Here is a 23,352-nt window from a genome sequence, read left to right on the forward strand (position 1 = left end):
CCCACTATGACTTATTTGTTCCCATTTGAAACGAAATGCTGTGGTCTATCTTGAGTAGAATAATCTTGCAGCTTCTTTACGTACTTTAGCCAGAGCTACTCCTTTCTTTAATATCATTTCAATTTAAGGGCTTTATTGGCATGGGAAACATATGTTAACATTGCCAAAGCAAGTGAAGTAGATAATAAACAAAAGTGAAAAAAACAAACAATATAAATGAACAGTAATGTCCATTTTTATTGTTTTTTTTTCACTCACAGAAGACCCAAAATAATAGACATTACAAATGTCACATTATGTCTATATACAGTGTTGTAACGATGTGCAAATAGTACAACATGGAAAATAAATAAACATAAATATGGGATGTATTTACAAAGGTGTTTGTTCTTCACTGGTTGCCCTTGTGGCAACAGGTCACACATCTTGCTTCTGTGATGGCACACTGTGGTATTTCACCTAGTAGATATAAGAGTTTATCAAATTTGGATTTGTTTTTGAATTCTTTGTGGATCTGTGTAATCTGAGGGAAATATGTGTCTCTACATTTGGTAGGAAGTGCAGCTCAGTTTCCAACTCATTTTGTGAGCAGTGTGCACATAGTCTGTCTTCTCTTGAGAGCCAGCTTTCTCAATAGCAAGGCTATGCTCACTGAGTCTATACATAGTCAAAGCTTTCCTTAAGTTTGGGTCAGTCACAGTGGTCAGGTATTCTGCCACTTTGTACTCTCTGTTTAGGGCCAAATAGCATTCTAGTTTGCTCAGTTGATTTGTTAATTCTTTCCAATGTGTCAAGTAATTTTCTTTTAGTTTTCTCTTGATTTGGTTGGATCTAATCGTGTGGCTGTCCTGGGGCTCTATGGGGTCTGTTTGTGTTTGTGAACAGAGCCCCAGGACCAGCTTGCTTGCTTAGGGGACTCTTCTCCAGGTTCATCTCTCTGTAGGTGATGGCTTTGTTATGAAAGGTTTGGTAATCTCTTCCTTTTAGGTGGTTGTAGAATTTAACGGCTCTTTTCAGGATTTTGATAATTAGCGGGTATCGGCCTAATTCTGCTCTACATGCATTTTTTGGTGTTTAACGTTGTACACAGAGGATATTTTTTGCAGAATTCTGCATGCAGCGTCTCAATTTGGTGTTTGTCTCATTTTGTGAACTCTTGGTTGGTGAGCGGATACCAGACCTCACAACCATGAAGGGCAATGAATTATATAACTGATTCAAGTATTTTTTAGCCAGATCCTAATTGGTATGTCGAATTTGATGTTCCTTTTGATGGCATAGAAGGCCCTTCTTGCCTTGTCTCTCAGATCGTTCACAGCTTTGTGGAAGTTACCTGTGCCGCTGATGTTTAGGCCGAGGTATGTATAGTTGTTTGTGTTATCTAGGGCAACGGTGTCGAGGTGGAATTTGTATTTGTGGTCCTGGCAACTGGACCTTTTTTAGAACACCCTTATTTTAGTCTTACTGAGATTTACTGTCAGGGCCCAGATCTGACAGAATCTGTGCAGAAGACCTAGGTGCTGCAGTAGGCCCTACTTGGTTGGGGACAGAAGCACCAGATCATCAGCAAACAGTAGACATTTGACTTCAGATTCTAGTAGGGTGAGGCCGGGTGCTGCAGACTTTTCTAATGCCCTCGCCAATTCGTTGATATATATGTTGAAGAGGGTGAAGCTTAAGCTGCATCCCTGTCTCACCCCACGGCCCTGTGGAAAGAAATGTGGTTTTTTTCCATTTTTACTGCACACTTGTTTGTGTACATGGATTTTATAATGTCGTATGTTTTTCCCCCAACACCACTTTCCATCAATTTGTATAGCAGACCCTTTGTCAATTAGGGTGTGCAGGGTGAATACGTGGTCTGTCGTACGGTAATTTGGTTAAAAAAAAACAATTTGACATTTGCTCAGTACATTGTTTTCGCTGAAGAATTGTACGAGTCTGCTTTTAATGATAATGCAGAGGATTTTTCCGAGGTTGCTGTTGACGCATATCCCATGGTAGTTATTGGGGTCAAATTTGTCTCCACTTTTGTGAATTGGGGTGATCAGTCCTTGGTTCCAAATATTGGGGAAGATGCCAGAGCTAATGATGATGTTAAAGAGTTTAAGTATAGCCAAATGGAATTTGTGGTTTGTATATTTTCTAAATTCATTGAGGATACCATCAACACCACAGGCCGTTTTGGGTTGGAGGGTTTGCATTTTGTGGGTTCTGGTAGTCTTTAATAGTTGATTCTAAGATTTGATAATGTATATGTTTTTGCTGTTTGTTCTTTGTTATTGGGCCACAAAGATTGGAGAAGTGGTTTACCCATGCATCTCAGTTTTAGATAACTCTTCGTGTTGTTTGTTTAGTGTTTTCCAATTTTCCCAGAAGTGGTTAGTCTATGGAGTCTTCGATTACATTGAGTTGATTTCTGACAGTGCTGTTCCTTCTTTTTCTATAGTGTATTTCTGTAGCTCTGCTTTAGATTCTGTTGTTGTTTCAATGTGTATGTAACTATAGGGTACGTGGTGACATCATAGGAATAGACACGCCCTGAATATAGTGCAACGACATGGTACAAAGGTTGCATGCATTGCATTGAACACAACACACCTCCAAAAATGTCTGCTAATAAAAATAGTTTGCCATAAAATATATATATTCAGGACTCAAAACAATTCAGTCACAATTATGCATGTTTGATTTTGACATTATCAATTTATTGAAGATGGATTAGGAGAAAGATAATTACACCAAGAAATCAAGACCCTGAAAGCCTCTTGTGAACTACACACATAACAATGATAGACATATCCCCTTTTTTATTTGTATATTGAGTCCTACCATATTACAATCAACTAAACTACAGGATATGGTAGTTGCGCGTGGTCCGAAGAGGCAATAATATAATCAGAGAATACACACATTGATGTTTTTATTTGATTGATTGTATTTAACATGGATGTTTGATTGAGAGGTAGACATGTACAATCAAAATGTTTTTTTAAGTGCACAAAACATTAAATATCTCAGTTCATGTCTTCTGACATCCATTGAATTTATGACAGTCTTTGAAATTAGAACAAAATAATAAAGACACAAATTAAAAGTAATGTTGGAACAAGGTACAATTAGTATGCTTTGCAAATTTAAACATCTGGAAATTGATGCAAAATGATGAGAGATTCAGTCCCCTTAAAATAAGCCTTTGCCTTTTTTAATGCTCAGCTGCTTCCATAGAGGCAGGCTGGCAAACAGGTTTTTAGACATTCCAAATATGGCACTGAAGTCTGAGTCTGAGAGATGTTTCTGGAAGACAGAGGAGGGAGAGATAGAAGGAGACCATTTACATGTTTCAAGGCAACATTCAAGTGTAAAGAATACATTTGTCAAGACACTTAAAACAAGTTGTACTACAGCGTAACTCATATTGAGGAGAGAATATACTTTTCACACTTTAAAAACTACCAATGAATACAGCATCTCAGTGTATCAGTGTGGCAGTACTTTGAACACTAGTCACTTCATTATAGCAGCTCAGTACACCTACCTCCTTTTGGGTGGGTTCGACACCCTTAGGCAGCTCATTGGCTAGTTTGTTGATCAGGTCTTTAGGTGGGTAAGACTGGAAGTTCTTCTTGGTCTCAACACCATTCTGCTCCTGAGAGGCAAAGATTAGATTCAGGAGTTTGTCTGACAATTTTTTTTTACACAACGGCTGGCGAGGCATAATGGATGTGTAATAATTTTTGTTCAGACAAACTAAACGATCAGTTGTATCACAACCAAAGTGGGTTGTAAATATTTTGTAATGGCCTGAGTGTGTACAGGGCCAATACAATTGAGGTATCCTTTCGTCTGTTGGGTTGAGTTCACAGCAAGGTTAGGTCAATTGATTGATGGATTCAGCTCATAATTTTCTCAATCCCCCTCTTTACACCAAGTTTTGGTGAATGCATAGATAAATAAAATTGTGCTTACATTTGTGATCCTTACGAGGAATGTCACCTCCCCCAACTCTTTCTTCAGCTCTTCGTAAGTTTTCCCTCCCTAACACAACAAATGTGTGTACAGTATTATTGATGGAATCTATATACTTAAACAGTTGTGTACAATTTTTGACGCACACACAGGCCGAGAGTTCAACTGGAAGAGAAGGAGATCACTTGCACTCACGCTCCATTTGGAGGGGTCCCAGGCGGTGAACCAGCCGGTGAAGGTGGGGGGTTCGTACCCCTGCTTGATGAGGAGGACGGGGGTGTCAGGGTCCCGGGACCCTGGGTGGGTTCGCAGGTACTCCTGACTGGTGACCACAGCCTCCTTCCTCTCCAACTCATTGGCCTCATTCCCTACCCAGAGGAAAACCTGGATGCAACATGATCAGATATTTGATGACAGTTCACAAATGTAATATAAAATATACAAAATAAAGTAAGCTTCATGTGACAGCGCTTTGATTGCAGACCTATTACCTTTTTGTTCGTATAATGTTTTATAATTGTGTGATTTACTTTATACCAATTTGGTTAACATTGCAAGTTGTGTTTTAATAATACACACTGTACCTGGTCCCACGTGTCTAGCAGCATGACATCATCCTCGCTGAGGTCATCCTGTGTGAACTGGGTCACCTCGGTAACGATGAAACGGCCAGTCTTATTGGAGCATTCAAAGAGACGCTGCTGATGATCCAGAGCAGCCTGCTGTAGTCTATCAGAGACAAGAAACACACACACACACGTAAATACACCAAACTGTTTACTTGAAATCCAACATATCTAGCACAGTGACTCACATCAATCAATTGTACATGGTTTAGGATTGCAATCACTTCACTAACGTAATACAGCTGCTCCAATTGACATTATATGAGAGAATATTTGGTTGAAATACAGATAATGGCACGGTAACATACTGCCATACTTTATGACCGTTTATTACCTCTTGTCGTTGGCATAAGGGGCCTTCCCTCCAAGTAAATCCCAGAATTCAACAGGCTCCTGACCCTCCGCCACAATCTCCTCAGCAGTTGAGTGCTGTCCAATTACAGAACTGACCTCCTTAGCCATGGCTCTCTCATCCCCACTTGATCCCTGGCCAATCAGAGAGAGACTATTAGACAGAATGTTGTACCATATCTGTGTCCCAAATGGCACCCTATTCCCCACAAACTCGACTCTGGACCTCGAAGCATGTTCCACTTCATTTTATTAATTGTTCCCCTTCAGTCAGGGACTGATTTAGACCTGTCACACCAGGTGTGTGCAATTAATTATCTGGTTGAACAGAAAACCAGCAGATTCCACACCTGGATATATCTATTTATCCTCCCTACAGTACCTTGCCACACCACAGGTGAATCCCGGACTGGCTCCTCAGCAGAAAGACATCGTTTGAGTTGAGCGAGGCTGCCAGGGCCGGCACCTCGATGGCTTTGGTGTTGGAGGCGTCAGAACCGCGGACCTGGAACAATCTGATGGGGGGTTCTGGGTCAGATGTCCCTTTTCTGGAGGTACCACCCTGAGGAACAGAAGATGAGGAGAGCAGGTCAGGTTTGATTTAAATATGTTGTAATAAATTACTTCATGGTTTGAAATCCTAAATCAACCTATAATCACGGATAAACAAAAGACAAGCCATGGATATCAGAAAATGAAAACCAGTTTCACAATTCTTAAATTGTATAATTGTACCATTAAATCAAAAAATAAAACTGTCTCACCTCAAATATAACCATTTTACCCTTGAACATGGCCATGAAGTGTCTGGGTTCCTTGCCCATGGTGATCCTTACTTGTACAGGCTGGTCACCATACTTTTGATCCAGGGCCACGGCCTGGAAGGCAGATGCTGCTATCTCATCCTGAGAGGCATGACGCCCCTGAAAAAAAAAGAACTATAATGATGTATTTAGGTCTAAAGTAATGCAATTTTATTGCCATGTTATTCCAAATAAATGGATGAACCTTCATGCATTCTACAATGGCAGTGAGCTCCTTTACCTGCCACATGTAAAGGAGGTAGTTGAGTTTGTTGTGGACCTCATAAGTGTAGAGGACCAAGTAGCAGTCTCCTCCATAGAAGAAGCCATGCCACTGGGATTCCACTGCGACCAGCTCCAGGTCCTCGATACGCCACACCTGCATGTGTCACAGAGAGTGTATGAAATGTCCACAAGGAACAAACAGTGAGTCAAATGACCGAGAGATATCTTGGAACAAATGACATAAATCAGAGTTAATGTTTTTGTGAGTTTACCTGCACTTGGCCAGTGCCATCATCCACCATGCGCTCCTGTGCTGCTACATCTGGCATCACATGCATCCGTGTGGCATCAAACTTCTCCTGAGTGACGTTGGCTAACATATACATGTATACAGTATTAGTCAAAAATTTGGACACACCTACTCATTCTTTATTTTTATTATTTTCTACATTGTAGAATACATCAAAGCTATGAAAACACATATATAAAACTATGATATAACACTTATAATAACACACAAACAAAAAAGTGTTTAAATACACCTTTGCCAAATACATTTAAACTCAGTTTTTCACAATTTCATCATAGTAAAAATACCCGGTCTTAGGTCAGTTAGGATCCCCACTTTATTTTAAGAATGTAAAATGTCCGAATTATAGTAGAGAGAATGATTTATTTCAGCTTTTATTTATTTCATCACATTCCCAGTGGGTCAGAAGTTTACAAACACTCAAGTAGTATTTGGTAGCATTGCCTTTAAATTGTTTTACTTGGGCCAAATGTTTCGGGTAGCCTTCCACAAGCTCCCCAAAATAAGTTGGGTGAATTTTGGCCCATTCCTAGCTGGTGTAACTGAGTCAGGTTTGTAGGCCTCCTTGCTCGAACACGCTTTTTCAGTTCTACCCACACATTTTCTATAGGATTGAGGTCAGGGCTTTGTGATGACCACTCCAATACCTTGACTTTGTTGTCTTTAAGCCATTTTTTCCACAACTTTGGAAGTATGCTTGGGGTCATTGTCCATTTGGAAGACCAGTTTGTGACCAAGCTTTAACTTCCTGACTGTGGTCTTGAGATGTTGCTTCAATATATCCACAATTTTCCTTTCCTCATGATGCCATCTATTTTGTGAAGTGCACCAGTCCCTCCTTCAGCAAATCACCCCCACAACATGATGCTGCCACCCCCGTGCTTCACGGTGGGGATGGTGTTCTTCCTCTTGCAAGCCTCCCCCTTTATCCTCCAAACATAGCGATGGTCAATTTGGCCGAACAGTTCTATTTTTGTTTCATCAGTCCAGAGGACATTTCTCCAAAAAGTACGGTCTTTGTCCCCATGTGCAGTTACAAACTGTAGTCTGGCTTTTATATGGCGGTTTTGGAGCAGTGGCTTCTTCCTTGCTGAGCGGCCTTTCAGGTTATGTCGATATAGGACTCATTTTACTGTGGATATAGATACTTTTGTACCTATTTCCTCCAGCATCTTCACAAGGTCCTTTGCCGTTGTTCTGAGATTGATTTGCAATTATCGCACCAAAGTACGTTCATCTCTAGGAGACGGAATGCGTCTCCTTCCTGAGAGGTATGACGGCTGCGTGGCCCCATGGTGTTTATACTTGCGTACTATTGTTTGTACAGATGAACGTGGTACCTTCAGGCGTTTGGAAATGCTCCCAAGGATGAACCAGACTTGTGGAGGTTTACCATTTTTTTCTGAGGTTTTGGCTGATTTCTTTTGATTTTCCCATGATGTCAAGCAAAGAGGCACTGAGTTTGGAGGTAGGCCTTGAAACACATCTACAGGTACACCTACAATTGAATTAAATGATGTCAATTAGCCCATCAGAAGCTTCTAAAGCCATGACATAATTTTCTGGAATTTTCCAAGCTGTTTAAAGGCACAGTCAACTTAGTGTATGTAAACTTCTGACCCACTGAAATTGTGATAGAGTGAGTTATAAGTGAAATAATCTCTCTGTAAACAATTGTTGGAAAAATTACTTGTGTCATGCACAAAGAAGATGTCCTAACTGACTTGCCAAAACTATAGTTTGTTAACAAGAAATTTGTGGAGTGGTTGAAAAATGAGTTAATGACTCCACAAAATATAGACAAATACAAAGTGAGCAATTAGATACTAAAGATAGTATTTTCCAAGCACTCATGTCAAACATACATCCAAAAGGGGGAAAGGTAGTCACTTAAAGACGATAACTTTTATCCCATTTCTAGCTATTGATTTGGATCTGGTACCTAACATAGAAACACATACCCACTCTCCCCACACTGTGTGTTTTGCCCAGGCCTACAGTCTGATCCTTCACACTCCAGCTCTGGAACAGCTGCTTAAAGAGGGCAGACTCTGCCCCGTCATTCACTGTCTCCACATTGGTGGTGGTGGGGTAGTTCTTCAGCTTAATGAACTCCTGTTCACAGAGGAAGGAGACAGATTCAGTGCATTCCCATCAGATACTGCAACTGATTACTTGGCACACAAAACTCAAGCTGCCACTATAGCTGATTTTTTGGTTACAAAAGAGGAAACAAAAAGAAGATACCATACAGTATGTACAGTATGTGTGATCTCTTATACCCACCAAAGCTCTGGACATGGCAGCCTGTCTCTCTGCCTTGTTGGCTCGCTTCCCCTTCCACACAAAGATCTTCACCCCTCCCTGGTCTAGGAAATAACAGTCCTGGAGAATGATTAAGTCACATGAGCAAATGTCTATAACTGGGAGCCCACAACTCTTCATAATGCTTATATCAAATGATGTCCGACTTGTACAATTTTCTGCTCTGCAGACTTACGTCATGATTCAACATGTCCTGAACCAGTGGCCTAGTGGCAACTTCTATGACTTTCATCTGGCCCTCAGCATCAGATACACTGTTGGGGACAGGACATACTTACTAATGACTAAGCATGCTATCATGTCAACTCCTTGTATCTTATTGTCATGCCAAACATGGCTTGGACTAGGCTAACTATGATTCAGAATGAGTTTTAAACTTTTTGGAGTTAACTTTTTTTGGAATAAATGCCTGACACAATCCAAACAGGCAAAAATACAGGACATCTGGACATGGGCCCTTAGCCACTCACTGGTACAGAGTAAGCTGTGCTTTCTGTTGTTGGTCAGCTAATTCATCAGGCGTTCCACTGGGCAGCTTGGAGGTCCGTTGCCCCAGGATGCTAGTCAGGATGTCCATCAGTTTAGAGGAATTTGCTTCTGCTTCCCCCTCTATCACCCCTATCTCCGTCCGACCCCCTCGCTCCCTGTCCCGAATGTCTTTAGCCAGCAGCATGCCCTAAGAGTCACAGAATGTAAAGTTAAAGATGTCATTCCATGAAAAGAGTGTATGTTGCGTCCCTTTGATATTTTCAGTAGAAATTGTTCACCAATATTGCATTTTAAAAGTCTGTTAAATTAAATGAAGTGCCCTTTAATATATACCATCTGGAGAATTCGATAAATCAGATTTGTTTATATGAATCATGGCTTATAAAGTGCAAAACTTCTGCATTTGTACATGTCCCTCTATCAACCCTGTGTCACTTTCAGGAAGATTTCAACCCACTTCAACCCACCAAACATTTCCCCAAGTTTCATCATCATTGTAAAGCCCTAGTTATTAACTTGATTTGCCAAATTAATTTCAAAAGATTATTTATTTAATGTGATAAGTGGTTCAATTTACATTTCTCCCTCTTTTAAGGTCAACTCTGTTACAATAACTGCATTTTTATTGAGTTTTGGATCATTTTTTCCAAAAGAAACATTGAACATCTAATAGTCAAATCATAGTGTAAACGCAAGTGAGCTGGTTCTACTCTTTTTGGCAATTTTCTGGTGTTTTGTGATGGGACAACTAAACAGGTCGAGCATAACACCTGTCAACCCTGTTACCCATAAGATAGACAGGCAAGATAAACGTTTTTTTTGTGAAGCTTGCATTCAACTGCCGCTCTCTGTTGCACACAACAAGCTTCCATTCCCCCTGTCACAATGGGATTTATGTCGGATTTAAGATGAAATCATCAACCCTGTTATGGTCAACCCTGTTACTTTATTTGGCACTTAATAGGCACTTAGTATTTTTTATTCATTTAACCTTTCAAGATGGAAAGATTTGTTTTGAATAAAGTTGAACCGTCACGACTTCCGCCGAAGTCGGTCCCTCTCCTTGTTCGGGTGGTGTTCGGCGGTCGAGTCACCGACCTTCTAGCCATCATTGATCCATTTTTCATTTTCCATTGGTTTTGTCTTGTCTTCCTACACACCTGGTTCCAATCCCATTTATTACATGTTGTGTATTTAACCCTCTGTTTCCCCTCATGTCCTTGTCAGAGATAGTTTGTTATATGTAGGTGTGTTATTTGTTCTGGTGTGAGATGGGTTTTGCACCCTATTATGTTATTTTTGTATTTGTTTTTTTTTAGGTTTTTTGTATGTTTATTAAACAGCTCCATTTTTACCAAGTTCATTCTCCTGCGCCTGACTTCCCTGCCACCAGCACACACCGCATTACATGAACATGTGCTCTTTATGACAGAATGTTAAAATTAGGTGAAATCAAATATTTTCAAAAGGCACAGAATTGGTGGAATAACCCAGAGGTGCGTGATTGATTTACTGTGATTCTAATCTAAAGTGTTGCTTCTAATGTGTTTCTACTAGGAGTCTCTTCAGCCAATCTTTAGGGGAGTGAAGTGGATTTCACTTCAACCACTCTTGGTTTATTGAGCTACCAATGTGGAATTAGCTTCATCGTGTCACTGATAGGAGGTAGGTGTTAATAAGATTACATTGACTTCACTGTTGATGCACTCCTTGAGAATAGCAATTGCACAGATCGTTACCGTACCTTGAGCCTCTCCTGTCTGTTGCTCTCTGGTCCATTCCACTGAATGATGGTTTTACCAGAGTCCAACAGAAAGACATCCCCAAGATTGAAGCTTTTCCAGCTCATCTCTACCTACAGTATAGGCAGAATTGTGCCAGATACATTACAAGTTAATTTTCAAGCATTTCAGCAGCACTTCCTATTGTGTTACACAGAATGAAATCCCCCTGTATCTATGTTTCTCACCTCCATGGCGCTGACCCTTTTCTTCCCTTTCACATGCAGCAGTCTCTGGATGTCATAACTGTTGGTCTCTATGTGTTTCATTCCTGATGCCACCCCACCCTTCTTATAGCTGTAGGAGACAGAGAGGTAAGTAGGCTATAAAATACATTTCTCTTGGTTTTATTACAGTGTAATGTCTGTAATGCGTGCACAATATACATTGTTTTTAGTGACGTTGAAATAAGAGCTTTTGCTCAATAATCAAATCTGTATGGGTGGGTACACTAATCACCATTGATAACTATGATGCTTTGCCCAACCTACACCCACAGAAGAATTACCCACAGTGCCTCAGAATAAGATCAGAATAGGAATACTGAACAGAGTATAACGATGAGATTGTTTGATTTCTCCCCGTCTCTGTCTATATATATTTTATGTACAGTGCCTTGCAAAAGTATTCATCCCCCTTGGCGTTTTTCCTATTTTGTTGCATTACAACCTGTAATTTAAATGGATATTTATTTGGATTTCATGTAATGGACATACACAAAATAGTCCAAATTGGTGAAGTGAAATTTTAAGAATTACTTGTTTCAAAAATTATACAAAATAAAAAACGGAAAAGTGGTGCGTGCATATGTATTCACCCACTTTGCTGTGAAGCCCCTAATTAAGATCTGGTGCAACCAATTACCTTCAGAAGTCACATAATTAGTTAAATAAAGTCCACCTGTGTGCAATCTAAGTGTCACATGATCTCAGTATATATACACCTGTTCTGAAAGGCCCCAGAGTTTGCAACACCACTAAGCAAGGGGTACCACCAAGCAAGCGGCCCCATGAAGACCAAGGAGCTCTCCAAACAAGTCAGGGACAATGTTGTGGAGTACAGATCAGGGTTGGGTTCTAAGAAAATATCAGAAACTTTGAACATCCCACGAGCACCATTAAATCCATTTTTAAAAATGGAAAGAATATGGCACCACAACAAACCTGCCAACAGAGGGCCGCCCACCAAAGCTCATGGACCAGGCAAGGAGGGCATTAATCAGAGAGGCAACAAAGAGACCAAAGATAACCCTGAAGGAGCTGCAAAGCTTCACAGTGGAGATTGGAGTATCTGTCCATAGGACCACTTTAAGCCGTACACTCCACAGAGCTGGGCTTTATGGAAGAGTGGCCAGTTAAAGGCCATTGCTTAAAGAAAAAAATAAGCAAACATGTTTGGTGTTCGCCAAAAGGCATGTGGGAGACTCCCCAAACATATGGAAGAAGGTACTCTGGTCAGATGACTAAAATTGAGCTTTTTGGCCATCAAGGAAAATGCTGTGTCTGGCGCAAACCCAACACCTCATCACCCCGAGAACACCATCCCCAGCATCATGCTGTGGGGATGTTTTTCCATCGGCAGGGACTGGGAAACTGGTCAGAATTGAAGGAATAATGGATGGAGCTAAATACAGGGAAATTCTTGAGGGAAACCTGTTTCAGTCTTCCAGAGATTTGAGACTGGGGCGGAGGTTCACCTTCCGGCAGGACAATAACCCTAAGCATACTGCTAAAGCAACACTTGAGTGGTTTAAGTGGAAACATTTAAATGTCTTGGAATGGCCTAGTCAAAGCCCAGACGTCAATCCAATTGAGAATCTGTGGTATGACTAAAAGATTGCTATAAACCAACGGAACCCATCCAACTTGAAGGAGCTGGAGCAGTTTGCCTTGAAGAATGGTGTCACGCCCTGACCTTAGTTCCTTTTTGATGTCCCTATTTTGGTTTGGTCGGGGAGTGAGTTGGGGTGGGCATTCTATGTTGTTTTTCTATGTTTGGCCTGGTATGGTTCCTAATCAGAGGCAGCTGTCTATCGTTGTCTCTGATTGAGAACCATACTTAGGTAGCTCTTGCCCACATGGGTTTTGTGGGTAGTTGTTTCCTGTTTTGTGTTGTGTCACCTTTCAGGACTGTTTCAATTTTCGTTGTTTCACTTGGTTATTTTGTATTTCGTGTTCAGTTATTAAATTAACATGGACACTTACCACGCTGCGTTTTGGTCTGATCTTTCCTGTTCCTCAGATGAAGATTGTTACAAATTGGCAAATATCCCAGTGGCTAGATGTGCCAAGCTTATAGAGACATAACTTGATGGTGCACACCTATTGGGGTATGTTTTTTTGTCTTATTTGTCATTTGTTTCACAAGAAGAAATATTTTGCATCTTCAAAGTGGTAGGCATGTTGTGTAAGTCAAATGATACAAACCCCCCAAAAAAATCTATTTTAATTCCAGGTTGCAAGGCAACAAAATAGGAAAAAATCCAAGGGCGGTGAATACTTTCACAAGCCACTGTATGTACTTACATGACCCCTTGTTTGAAGTATCCCCGGAAGGCATCCGACTCATGGTTCTGGGCCTCGCGGTGCTGGATGGGCCCTGATCCCAGGAACTCATCCAGCTGGATGGTGTAGACTGCGGCCGCACCCTGTTCATCCTGACTGGACTGGGAGCCGATCCAGTAGTGGATGTCATAGGAGAGAGAGCTACCCACTTTCTGGGTCTGAGATAGACAGGGGGAGATAGAGATCAATATGCCCCCCTAGACACAACTACAACAAAACAACCAACATAAACAGGTCACAACTCCTGCAGCTCTGTTTCACGCTGGGTCTGTACATAGTCAATGATAGGCTTCGAGGGAACTACATCTCTTGGCAGTAATACTGCAGACCACTTTATCACTGACCTTAACTCAGAGTTTCTCAGAGTGTTCACAGTTAGCCCACTGACACCCCTATCAGATCACAGCAAAATCACAATCTACTTGAAGAGAACAATACTCAACCATGAGGCATCGAAGCCGAAAAAACTGCATGCTATTGAGAAATGCTATCGATGGAAGGAGGGTAGTGTAGATACCTACCAAAAAACAATTGGCCAAAAACAAAGCCAATCACCCCTAGAGAACTTCCTGGACAAAATGTTTCCCTGCAATAGTGAAGGTGTAAACTTAGAAGTAGGAAGCCTGAACAATATATTTGACCTATCAGCTAACATATCACATTTTAATTCAGGCAGAAAACTAACCTCAATGAGACATGGTTTAATGAAGAGCTATCTATTCAAAATTGAGATGTATGGATAAACCACTTCTCCAACCGCTTCAGCAATATAAACAGTTCTAACATTAAAAAAAAAAAACAGTTTTCACTTTGTCATTATGGGGTATTGTATGTAGATTGATGAGAGAAAAATCCAATTTAATACATTCTAGAATAAGGCAAAGAATAAGAGCATAAATCAGCTATTAAAAGACTACCAGAACCCACTGGATTCTCCAATTACATTGGATGAGCTACCGGACAAATTACAAACCCTCCAACCTGAAAAGGCCTGTGTTGTTCATGGTATACTAAACAAAATGATAAAATATACAGACCACAAATTCAAATGGGCTATTCTTAAACTCTCCAACATTATTCTTAGGTCTGGCGTATTCCCCAATATTTGGAACCCAAGTCTGATCACCACAAGCCACAAAAGTGGAGACAAATTTCACCCCAATAATTACTGTGGAATCTGTGTCAACAGCAATCACAGAAAAATCCTCTGCAGTATCAACAGCAGACACCAACATTTCCTCAGTGAAAACAATGTCCTGAGCAAATGTCAAATTGGCTTCTTACCAAAAAAACATACGACAGACCACGTACACAATGCATTCGGAAAGTAATCAGACTCCTTGACTTTTCCACATTTTGTTACCTTACAAATCTACATACAATACCCCATAATGACAAAGTGAAAACAGGTTTTTTGAAATGTTAGAAATGTTAAAACAGAAATATCTTATTAACATAAGTATTCAGACCCTTTGCTATGAGACACCTGTGGTAAATTCAATTCCTTCGACCTCATGGCTTGGTTTTTGCTCTGACATGCACTGTAAACTGTGGAACCTTATATAGGACAGGTGTGTGCCTTTCCAAATAATTTCCAATCAATTGAATTTACCACAGGTGGACTCCAATCAAGTTGTAGAAACATCTCATAGATGATCAATGGAAACAGGATACACCTAAACTGAATTTCGAGTCTCATAGCAAAGGGTCTGAATACTTACGTTATTTACATATCTGTTGTTTTTGTAAATACATTTGCAAACATTTCTAAAAAAAAAACGATTTTTCATTTTCATTAGGAGGCATGTGAAAGTTGAGCTCCTGGCCTAAACACATTGGGTAACGGGTGTCGTCGTCGGATGAGGAGGAATCGGACCAAAGCGCAGCGTAGTGAGTGTTCATTACTTTTATTGAACTGAACACATAAACAGAAATAACAAAGTGAATACACGAAACCGAAACAGTCCTGTCATGTGAAGAACACTAAACAGAAAAAAAACCTACAAAACATAGGTGGGAAAAAGCTACCTAAGTATGTTTCCCAATCAGAGACAATGATAGTCAGCTGTTCCTGATTGAGAACCATACCCGGCCAAAACAAAGAAATACAAAACATAGAATGCCCACCCAAATCACACCCTGACCAAACCAAAATAGAGACATAAAAAGCTCTCTAAGGTCAGGGCGTGACACATTGCTTGACTTCGGCCAGAGCAGTACATAGCGCCATACCGGCACTTCAAAGTTTAGGGGAACTGCGTACCACCTCCTCTATAAAACAAAGTAGTCTATCGCTGGGCCCAGATTCACACACAGGCAAAAAATGATTGATCGAAGTGGAATGAAGGCGAGATCTGCATTGAATAGCAATGTAGAGTGGGCATTCATTTCCTGATTCCGTTTTGTTCAAGTTTACTTGCTGCTAGTCTGTGAATCTGTGCGTAACAGTAAACTGTTTGAAAGTGCGCATATTGAAAATGTGCCAGCCTGAATGCTGTTCCAAGTTGTCAAATTAGGGATTGTAAGGTCATGAAAAATCATGGAAATTAGTTGAATAATTTTTGTTATGTAATTCATAAAGGCACATTTTTAAATGGGAATGACCCTTCAGTGCCTGTCTGTGTGTGCTGTTTGTGTGCCAGTGCGCGTGGGCCGTTGCCTGAGGAAGAGCGCGACATTTCAGCAGAAGGTATAAAATAATTACAGACAAGACTAACTAGATAGCCAATTCAAAACATAATTTCTACAAGTTATCTTGCTATAGCTAACTAAGCATTAATGTCGTTGTCACATTTCCACCACCACTGTAGAGCCTAAATAAATCTGCAATGTTGGAAAGTTGGGATTCCCCTCTACTAGACAGTAGCCATAATTGCGACAATGTTAAAAAATATTCGAAGAATAGTCTAATTGACAAATAACATGCTGTGCATAGATCTCCCCCAAAACATGAATATTATAGCCTTATATATAAATATGTCTAGTTAGATACCTGGCTTTGAAGTAGCTTACTTTATCCATTTGATCCCTGATTCATTGAATGAGGGAATCATTTTATAAAGACAAAATAATTTTGTTGTAATGTTGCAATATTTTATATCAAGGGTGGTAACCATCCTCCAGGTTAGCTACTGAGTGTGCAGGCTTTTGTTCAAGCCCTGGTCTAACCACATAGTAGTCAAAACAGGAGCTGCTCAACAGGGTAGACTTGGGTGTTTCAGGGCTGGATCAATAGCCAAGCCTCCTTACACAGGAGCTCTTCAGATTGAGGGTTGACCACATGTTGACAACATGTGACAACTGGAGTTCTACTTAGTTGAAGGTTAAGTGCCTTGATCAAGGGCACAATGGCAGGAGATGGTAAGTCTACATGGGATCAGACACAACAGCCTGTCAGTGTCAATAATGCTTGCTTTTCATGTACGCTATAATAATAGTCATGAAAACGTGGTTAAAAATCTTGGAGAAGTAATGGAAAATTTGTATAAACCATTAACAGTGAATAATCAGGTCTCTGTAGCATAATGTAAGTTGTGAATTTTGGTGAGCATAGTCTAATGAACCAACTTGGAAAAAGACAGCTCCTGCACTTCTTTCATCCCAAGTCAAGCATTACTTAAACATCAACACCACAGGTAACTTCCACAAGGCTGTGAACGATCTAAGAGACAAGGCAAGAAGGGCTTTCTACGCCATCAAAAGGAACATAAAATTTGACATCCCAATTAGAGTCTGGATAAAAAATACTTGAATCAGTTATAGAACCCATTGTTCTCTGGTTGTGAGGTCTAGGAGTCCACTCACCAACCAAGAATTCACAAAATTTGAAAAAAACACCCAATTTAGACGCTGCATGCAGAATTCTGCAAAAATATATTTTGTGTACAACGCAAAACTCAGAATAATGCATGCAGAGCAGAATTAGGGCTATATCCGGTAGTTATCCAAATCCAGAATAGAGGTGTTATATTGTACAACCACCTAAAACAAACCGATGCCCAAACATTCCACCACAAAGCCCTCACATACAGAGAGATGAACCTAGAGAAGAGTCCCCTCAGCCAGCTGGTTCTGGGGCTCTGTTCACAAACACAAACAGACCCCACAGAGCTCAGGACAGCAACACAATCAGACAACCAAATTATGAGAAAGCAAAAAGAGAACTATTTGACAAACTGGAAATTAATTAACCAAAAAACAGCCAATTGGAATGCTATCTGGCCCTAAACAGAGAGTAGACAGTGGCAGAATACCTGACCTCTGTGACTGACCCAAAATTAAAGAACATCCTTGACTATGTACAGGCTCAGTGAGCATAGCCTTGCTATTGAGAGAGTCCGCCATAGCTCCATAGCTCTCGAGAGAAGACATGCTATGTGCACATTGGCCGCAAAATGTGGAGGAAACTGAGCTGAACTTCCTGTCAAATGCATGACCCCATTAGAGATACATATTTCTCACAGATCACACAGACCCACAAAGAATTTGAAAACAAATAAAACATTATTAAACTCCCATATTTATTTGGCAAAATACCACAACGTGCAATCGCAGCAGCAAGATGTGTGGCCCGTAGCCATGAGAAAAGGGCAACCAGTGGAGCAGAAACAACACTGTAAATACCACCAACACTTATCTGTTTATTTATCTTCCCTACTATTCCTACTACAACTATTTGCACATTGCTAAAACACTGTACATAGTTGATAATATTACACTTAAAATGTCTTTATCATTTTGAAACCTTTGTGAGTGCAATGTTTACTGTTAATTTCTAATAATTGTTTGTTGATGTTTTGTGTCTTCTCACTTTTGTTTATTGTTTACTTCCCTTGCTTTGTCAATGTAAACATGTTTCCCATGTAAATAAAGCCCCATTGAATTGAGAGAGCGAGAGAAATAGATCCAGTGCCGTTAGAAAGTATTTACACCACTTGACTCTTTCCACATTTTGTTGTGTTACAACCTGAAACTAAAATGGATTAAATTGAGATTTTGTGTCACTGGCCTACACACAATACCCCATAATGTTAAAGTTGAATTATGTTTTTACTAAAATGTCTTCAACCCCTTTGTTATTGCAAGTCACATAATATATTGCATGGACTTACTCTATGTGCAATAATGGTGTTTAACATGATTTGTACCCCACACATACGATTATCTGTAAGGTCCCTCAGTCGAGCAGTGAATTTCAAACACAGATTCAACCACAAAGACCAGGGAGGTTTTCCAATGTCTCGCAAAGAAGGACACCTATTGGTAGATGGGTAAAAATACAAAAAACAAACATTGAATATCCCTTTGAGCATGGTGAAGTTATTAATGACACTTTGGATGGTGTATCTAGTCACTAAAAATATACAGGCGTCATTCCTAACTTAGTTGCCGGAGAGGAAGGAAACCACTCAGGGATTTCACCACTAGCCAATTGTGACAGTTACAGAGTTTAATGGCTGTGATAGGAGAAAACTGAGGATGGATCAACAACATTGTACACAACACTAACCTAAATGACAGAGTGAAGTAGGCCTGTACAGAATAAAAAAATATTCCATAACATGCATCCTGTTTGCAGGCCCCAAAACATTTGGCAAAGAAATTAACTTTATATCCTGAATACAAAGTGTTATGTTTGGGGCAAATCCAACATATGACTGAGTACCACTCTTCATATTTTCAAGCATGGTGCTGGCTGCATCATGTTATGGGTGTGCTTGTCATCTGCAAGGACTAGGAAGATTTTTTTAGGATAAAAATAAACAGAATAGAACTAAGCACAGGCAAAATCCTAGACTAACCCAGAAAGACTCACAGATTCTAACATGTATTGACTCAGGGGGTTGAATAGTTATGTAATCAAGATAATGTATATTAGTATTTTATTTTTCATGAATTTTTTGGGGACCAATATTATAATTTTTATGTAGATCATTGACAAAAAAATGACCATTAAATCCATTTTAATCCCACCTTGTAACACAACAACATGTGGAAAAAGTCATGGGTGTGAATACTTTCTGAAGGCACTGTAGATAGATTAACAGAGCGACAGATAGGGAGAGGGTGGAGATAGAAAGAGATAAAAAGCATGGAGGGAGATTGAAAGAAGAGGAGGTAGAGGCGGACAGACAAACAAACAAACCGACAGAGATAGAAAGAGGAAACATCACAAAGAGCATTTTGTGACTCACAGGCCTTCAAACCAGGACCAATGGTATATAGCCGTTAGCAAGCAAATACTGTCACCACTATGATAATCATGCAAAACAGACTCCAAAGCAAACACACTGATTCCCTCCAGGGCATTAATTAACATGCAGTGCCTAGTGAAAGTCTACACACCCTATGTACAGTCTTCACATTTTGCTGCCTTAAAATTCTATCTAAATATTGATTAAATGTGTGTGTGGGGGGATGGGGGTTCCCTACAGATCAACACAACATTTTCAAAGTTTAAAGGAAGACAAATATGTCTGGATTGCGTATGTTTTCACAACCCAGAGTTAAGAAATCCCATAGGGCGGCGCACAATTGGCCCAGCGTTGTCTGGGTTTGGACTGGGTAGGCCGTCATTGTAAATAAGAATGCGTTCTTAACTGACTTGCCTAGTCAATATGTGGTTAAATAATAAAAAAATATAAAAAAATCTTGGTGGAAGCACCTTTGGCAGCCATTACAGCTGTGAATCATTTAGAAAATGATTCTACCAACATATAGGGCAACATATCCATTGTTTTTGTCAAAATTGCTCAATCACATTACATTTGGTTGTGAATCATTGATGGACTGCAATATTCAAACCTTGTTTCAGATTTTTCAAGGAGATTTAAGTCAGGACTGAGACTGGACCATTCAGGAACACTCAACACCACTTTGAAAGCCATTCTGGTGTGTCTTTGGCATTAACATTGGTGTAATTGTCTTGCTGTAAAATAAAACTCTATCCCAGGGTATTCAGAAGGCTGAGGCTGGTTTTCCTCTAACCTTTTACCTGGGCTTTGCTATTTTCATATTTATTTTGATCCTGACAAACTCCTCAGTTCCTGCCGATGACAAGCATACATATAACATGATGCTGCCACTACAATACTTGAAAATAGTGAGGGTTTCCCTCTGTAATGTATTGGATTTGACCCAAACCTGTAGTTTTTTTATTTAATGTATTCACTGTGTTGTCTTGCAGTATTGCTTAACATCCTTGTTGGAAACAGAATGGATGATTTGGAGTGGATGTTTTACTTTATCACACAGGCTAGTTTGGAGTGAATGCAATGTTGTGGATCCCTCTGTATTTTCAAGGATTGTGGTGACAGCATCATGTTATGGGTATGCTTGTCACTGGCAGGGACTGGGGAGTTTGCCAGGGTCAAAATAAATATGAACGGAGCAAATCCCAGGTAAAAAGTTGAGAGGAAAACCTACCGTAGTCTTCTGAAAACCTAACCTTGGGATAGGGTTTTATATTTCCGCAGGACAATTACACAAATGTTTATGTAAAGACATCAGAATGGCATACTAAGAGGAGTTGAGTGTTCTTGAATGGTCCAGTCTCAATCCCGATTTAAATCTATTTAAAAAATCTGAGACAAGGATTAAATATTGCTTTCCATCAATAATTCCCAAGCAAATTTACTGAGCTTGACCAGTTTTGACAAAAATTATGGATATATGTTACGCTAAGAGTTGTGCAAAGTTGGTAAAATCATATTGAAAACTATTCACAGCTGTAATGGCTGCCAAAGATGCTTTCACCAAGTATTAACTCTAGCGTGTGAAGACATGCGCATTCAAGAAATCTTAGGGTTTTTTGTGTTAATTTGGAAATTATTCTATAGCTTTCTTTCACTTTGAAAATGTGGAGTAGGCCTGCCGAGTGGCGCAGTGGTCTAAGGCACTGCATTGCAGTGCTAAAGGCGTCACTACAGATCTGGGTTCAATCCCGGGCTGTGTTGCAGCCAGCCGTGACCGGGAGACCCATGAGGCAGGGCACAATTGGCCCAGCGTTGTCCAGGTTAGGGGAGGGTTTGGCCGGCCGGGATGTATTTGTCCCATCGCGCTGTAGCGACTCCCGTGGTGGGTCGGGCACTTGCACGCTGACACGGTTGCCAGTTGGACAGTGTTTTCTCCGACACGTTGTTACGGCTGGCTTCCGGCTTAAGCGAGCAGTGTGTCAAAAAGAAGGGCGGCTTGGCAGGGTCGTGTTTCGGAGGATGTGTGGCTCTCGACCTTCGCCTCTCCCGAGTTGGGAGTTGAAGTGATGAGACAAGACTGGATCTACCAATTGGATATCACAAAAAAAGGGTAAAAAGTACCACAAAATTTTTTGGGAGAAGTTGTGTATATCTGTAGAGGGGAAAAAACTATTGAATCCCTTTTAGATTACATTTTAAGACAGACAAATGTGAAGAGGGGTGTGTAGACTTTCACTAGGCACTGCAAATCATAACTCCCTCATTCAACAAATGAATGTGCTGACATGACATCCCTGATGAGTATCATGGCCCCGAGACTCACAGAGAGTAGGATGTAGCAGTCGCCCTCGTAGAAGTTTCCATGTGATTTTTCAGGGACCTGCACCAGCTCCATTTTCTGTGAGGACAAAGAAATGCAGACGTCTGTCTTTTTCACAACTTACTTTGTGAAATCCACACCCTGATCATTTTCAAAGAATACACTGACTGACAGCTGCCTTACCTCGATTCGCCAGATTATAATCCCAGGATTGTGGGATACTGCTCTGAATGTGTACTCCATGTTTCTCAGATACAGGCAATCTCAATCTATGAGGGAAAGTTCCTTGGACCTGATTTTTGGACCCTGGAAGAAGGAGTATTTCTGTAACCACTGAACCAAATTGCATTATCTGACACAGGAGGTTATTGAGATGGATATTAAAAATGACTTCAATATCAATTTCAGGATTTATGGAGTTTTACTGCAGAACGAATGTATTTGCATCAAAAAATGGGTGTTGTCGGAAGAAGATGGAGAAGCATTCAAAAGCACTGCGTTGCCATTGACATCCATTACTATACATTAGATTCAGTCAATGTCACAAAGTCCACAACATACTGTATCTTACTGTTCTGATGGTCAAAGCTGTGTATGCCTATATCGATCCAGCTATAAAACATCCTGATTATCTTCTCTCAATACATACCATGAAACTCAGAAATCACAGAGGGCAGATATGATCAAGTCAAACAGTACCTGGAGTTGCTGTTGCAGAGGTAGAAGAGAAGGGTGTCCAGCTAGAAAGTTACTTGCTTGATTGTAGGAATAAGTGTCTCTGTGTGTGTCTGGATGGTTCTTCTGTTGACTCAAGGTTGGACACAGCAGTACATCCCCAGGAGAGTACCAGAGGATTTAGGATTGTCACTGGAGCATCAAAGCATCCTTCTTCTCCTCTTCCTCCTCCTGGCCCTTGGACCCTGGGAGATTTGACTGAGTTTGCATGTTCCAGGACCTCTCCTATCGCTCCATCCAATCGCTGATTCGAGAAAAGGAAAGATACACAAATCAGCAGGGAAATGAGAGAGCAGACACGACTCATATTCAAAAGACCACGGGCTTAAAGGACACATTAGTGACAGTGGAGGTGGGAGGGAAGGGGGGGAGAGGAGGTGGAGAAAGAAAGGGAGGGAGGGGGAGTAATAAATAACCCTCCCTTTGCCAGGAAATGCATCTGGCTGTATGAGGAAGGAAGCCACAGAGCTATAGATGTTTTGATAAATGATGCACTGCACAATGGACTATTGATGCTGTAATGCAGCTGCTGCCTATAATGACTAGGCATTAGAAGGTCCTTCCCAGTAGAAGGTATACTGTAGGAGAGGTCCTAAGAGTCATACCTAGTAGAGGCCTATACTGTAGGAGAGGTCCTAAGAGTCATACCTAGTAGAGGCC

At 40.5% G+C, this 23,352-nt stretch overlaps 1 protein-coding gene and 1 long non-coding RNA gene across 3 annotated transcripts in view; one reads left to right on the forward strand and one right to left on the reverse strand.

The window, feature by feature from the left end:
• The window catches only part of LOC121846806, a 7,039-nt gene extending 2,600 nt beyond the window's left edge, over positions 1–4,439 (forward strand). The window contains exon 2 of the long non-coding RNA XR_006083780.1: positions 4,122–4,439. This is a non-coding gene — a long non-coding RNA (uncharacterized LOC121846806). The remainder of the gene's footprint in view (positions 1–4,121) is intronic.
• On the reverse strand, positions 2,683–22,868 carry LOC112254725 (advillin). 2 transcript variants are annotated; one of them, XM_024427511.2, is made up of 20 exons: positions 22,657–22,868; positions 22,141–22,263; positions 21,961–22,035; positions 13,405–13,601; positions 11,068–11,176; positions 10,843–10,953; positions 9,080–9,285; positions 8,785–8,863; positions 8,571–8,669; positions 8,246–8,399; positions 6,247–6,347; positions 5,991–6,128; positions 5,711–5,869; positions 5,329–5,508; positions 4,930–5,081; positions 4,554–4,698; positions 4,165–4,353; positions 3,970–4,038; positions 3,539–3,649; positions 2,683–3,297 (listed from the first exon to the last, which is right to left on the reverse strand). In XM_024427511.2, exons 2-20 carry the CDS (start codon positions 22,198–22,200, stop codon positions 3,184–3,186), a joined length of 2,448 nt encoding a protein of 815 aa, XP_024283279.1. In that variant the 5' UTR covers positions 22,201–22,263; positions 22,657–22,868; the 3' UTR covers positions 2,683–3,183. The 2 variants fall into 2 exon arrangements, with proteins under 2 accessions (XP_024283279.1, XP_024283280.1); XM_024427512.2 differs by having other exon boundaries at positions 22,141–22,290.
• Positions 22,869–23,352: the final 484 nt, after the last annotated feature.

This window comes from Oncorhynchus tshawytscha, linkage group LG07 (assembly GCF_018296145.1).
Source record: "Oncorhynchus tshawytscha isolate Ot180627B linkage group LG07, Otsh_v2.0, whole genome shotgun sequence".
NCBI lineage: Eukaryota > Metazoa > Chordata > Actinopteri > Salmoniformes > Salmonidae > Oncorhynchus > Oncorhynchus tshawytscha.

Excerpts from the sequence above, each read along its gene's own strand:
- LOC112254725 (XM_024427511.2), bottom strand. The coding sequence starts at position 22,200 with ATGGAGTACACATTCAGAGCAGTATCCCACAATCCTGGGATTATAATC. Across the intron at positions 22,036-22,140 it reads TTATAATCTGGCGAATCGAG|AAAATGGAGCTGGTGCAGGT; the intron begins GTAAGGCAGCTG and ends TTGTCCTCACAG. Across the intron at positions 6,129-6,246 it reads ATGGCACTGGCCAAGTGCAG|GTGTGGCGTATCGAGGACCT; the intron begins GTAAACTCACAA and ends TGACACATGCAG.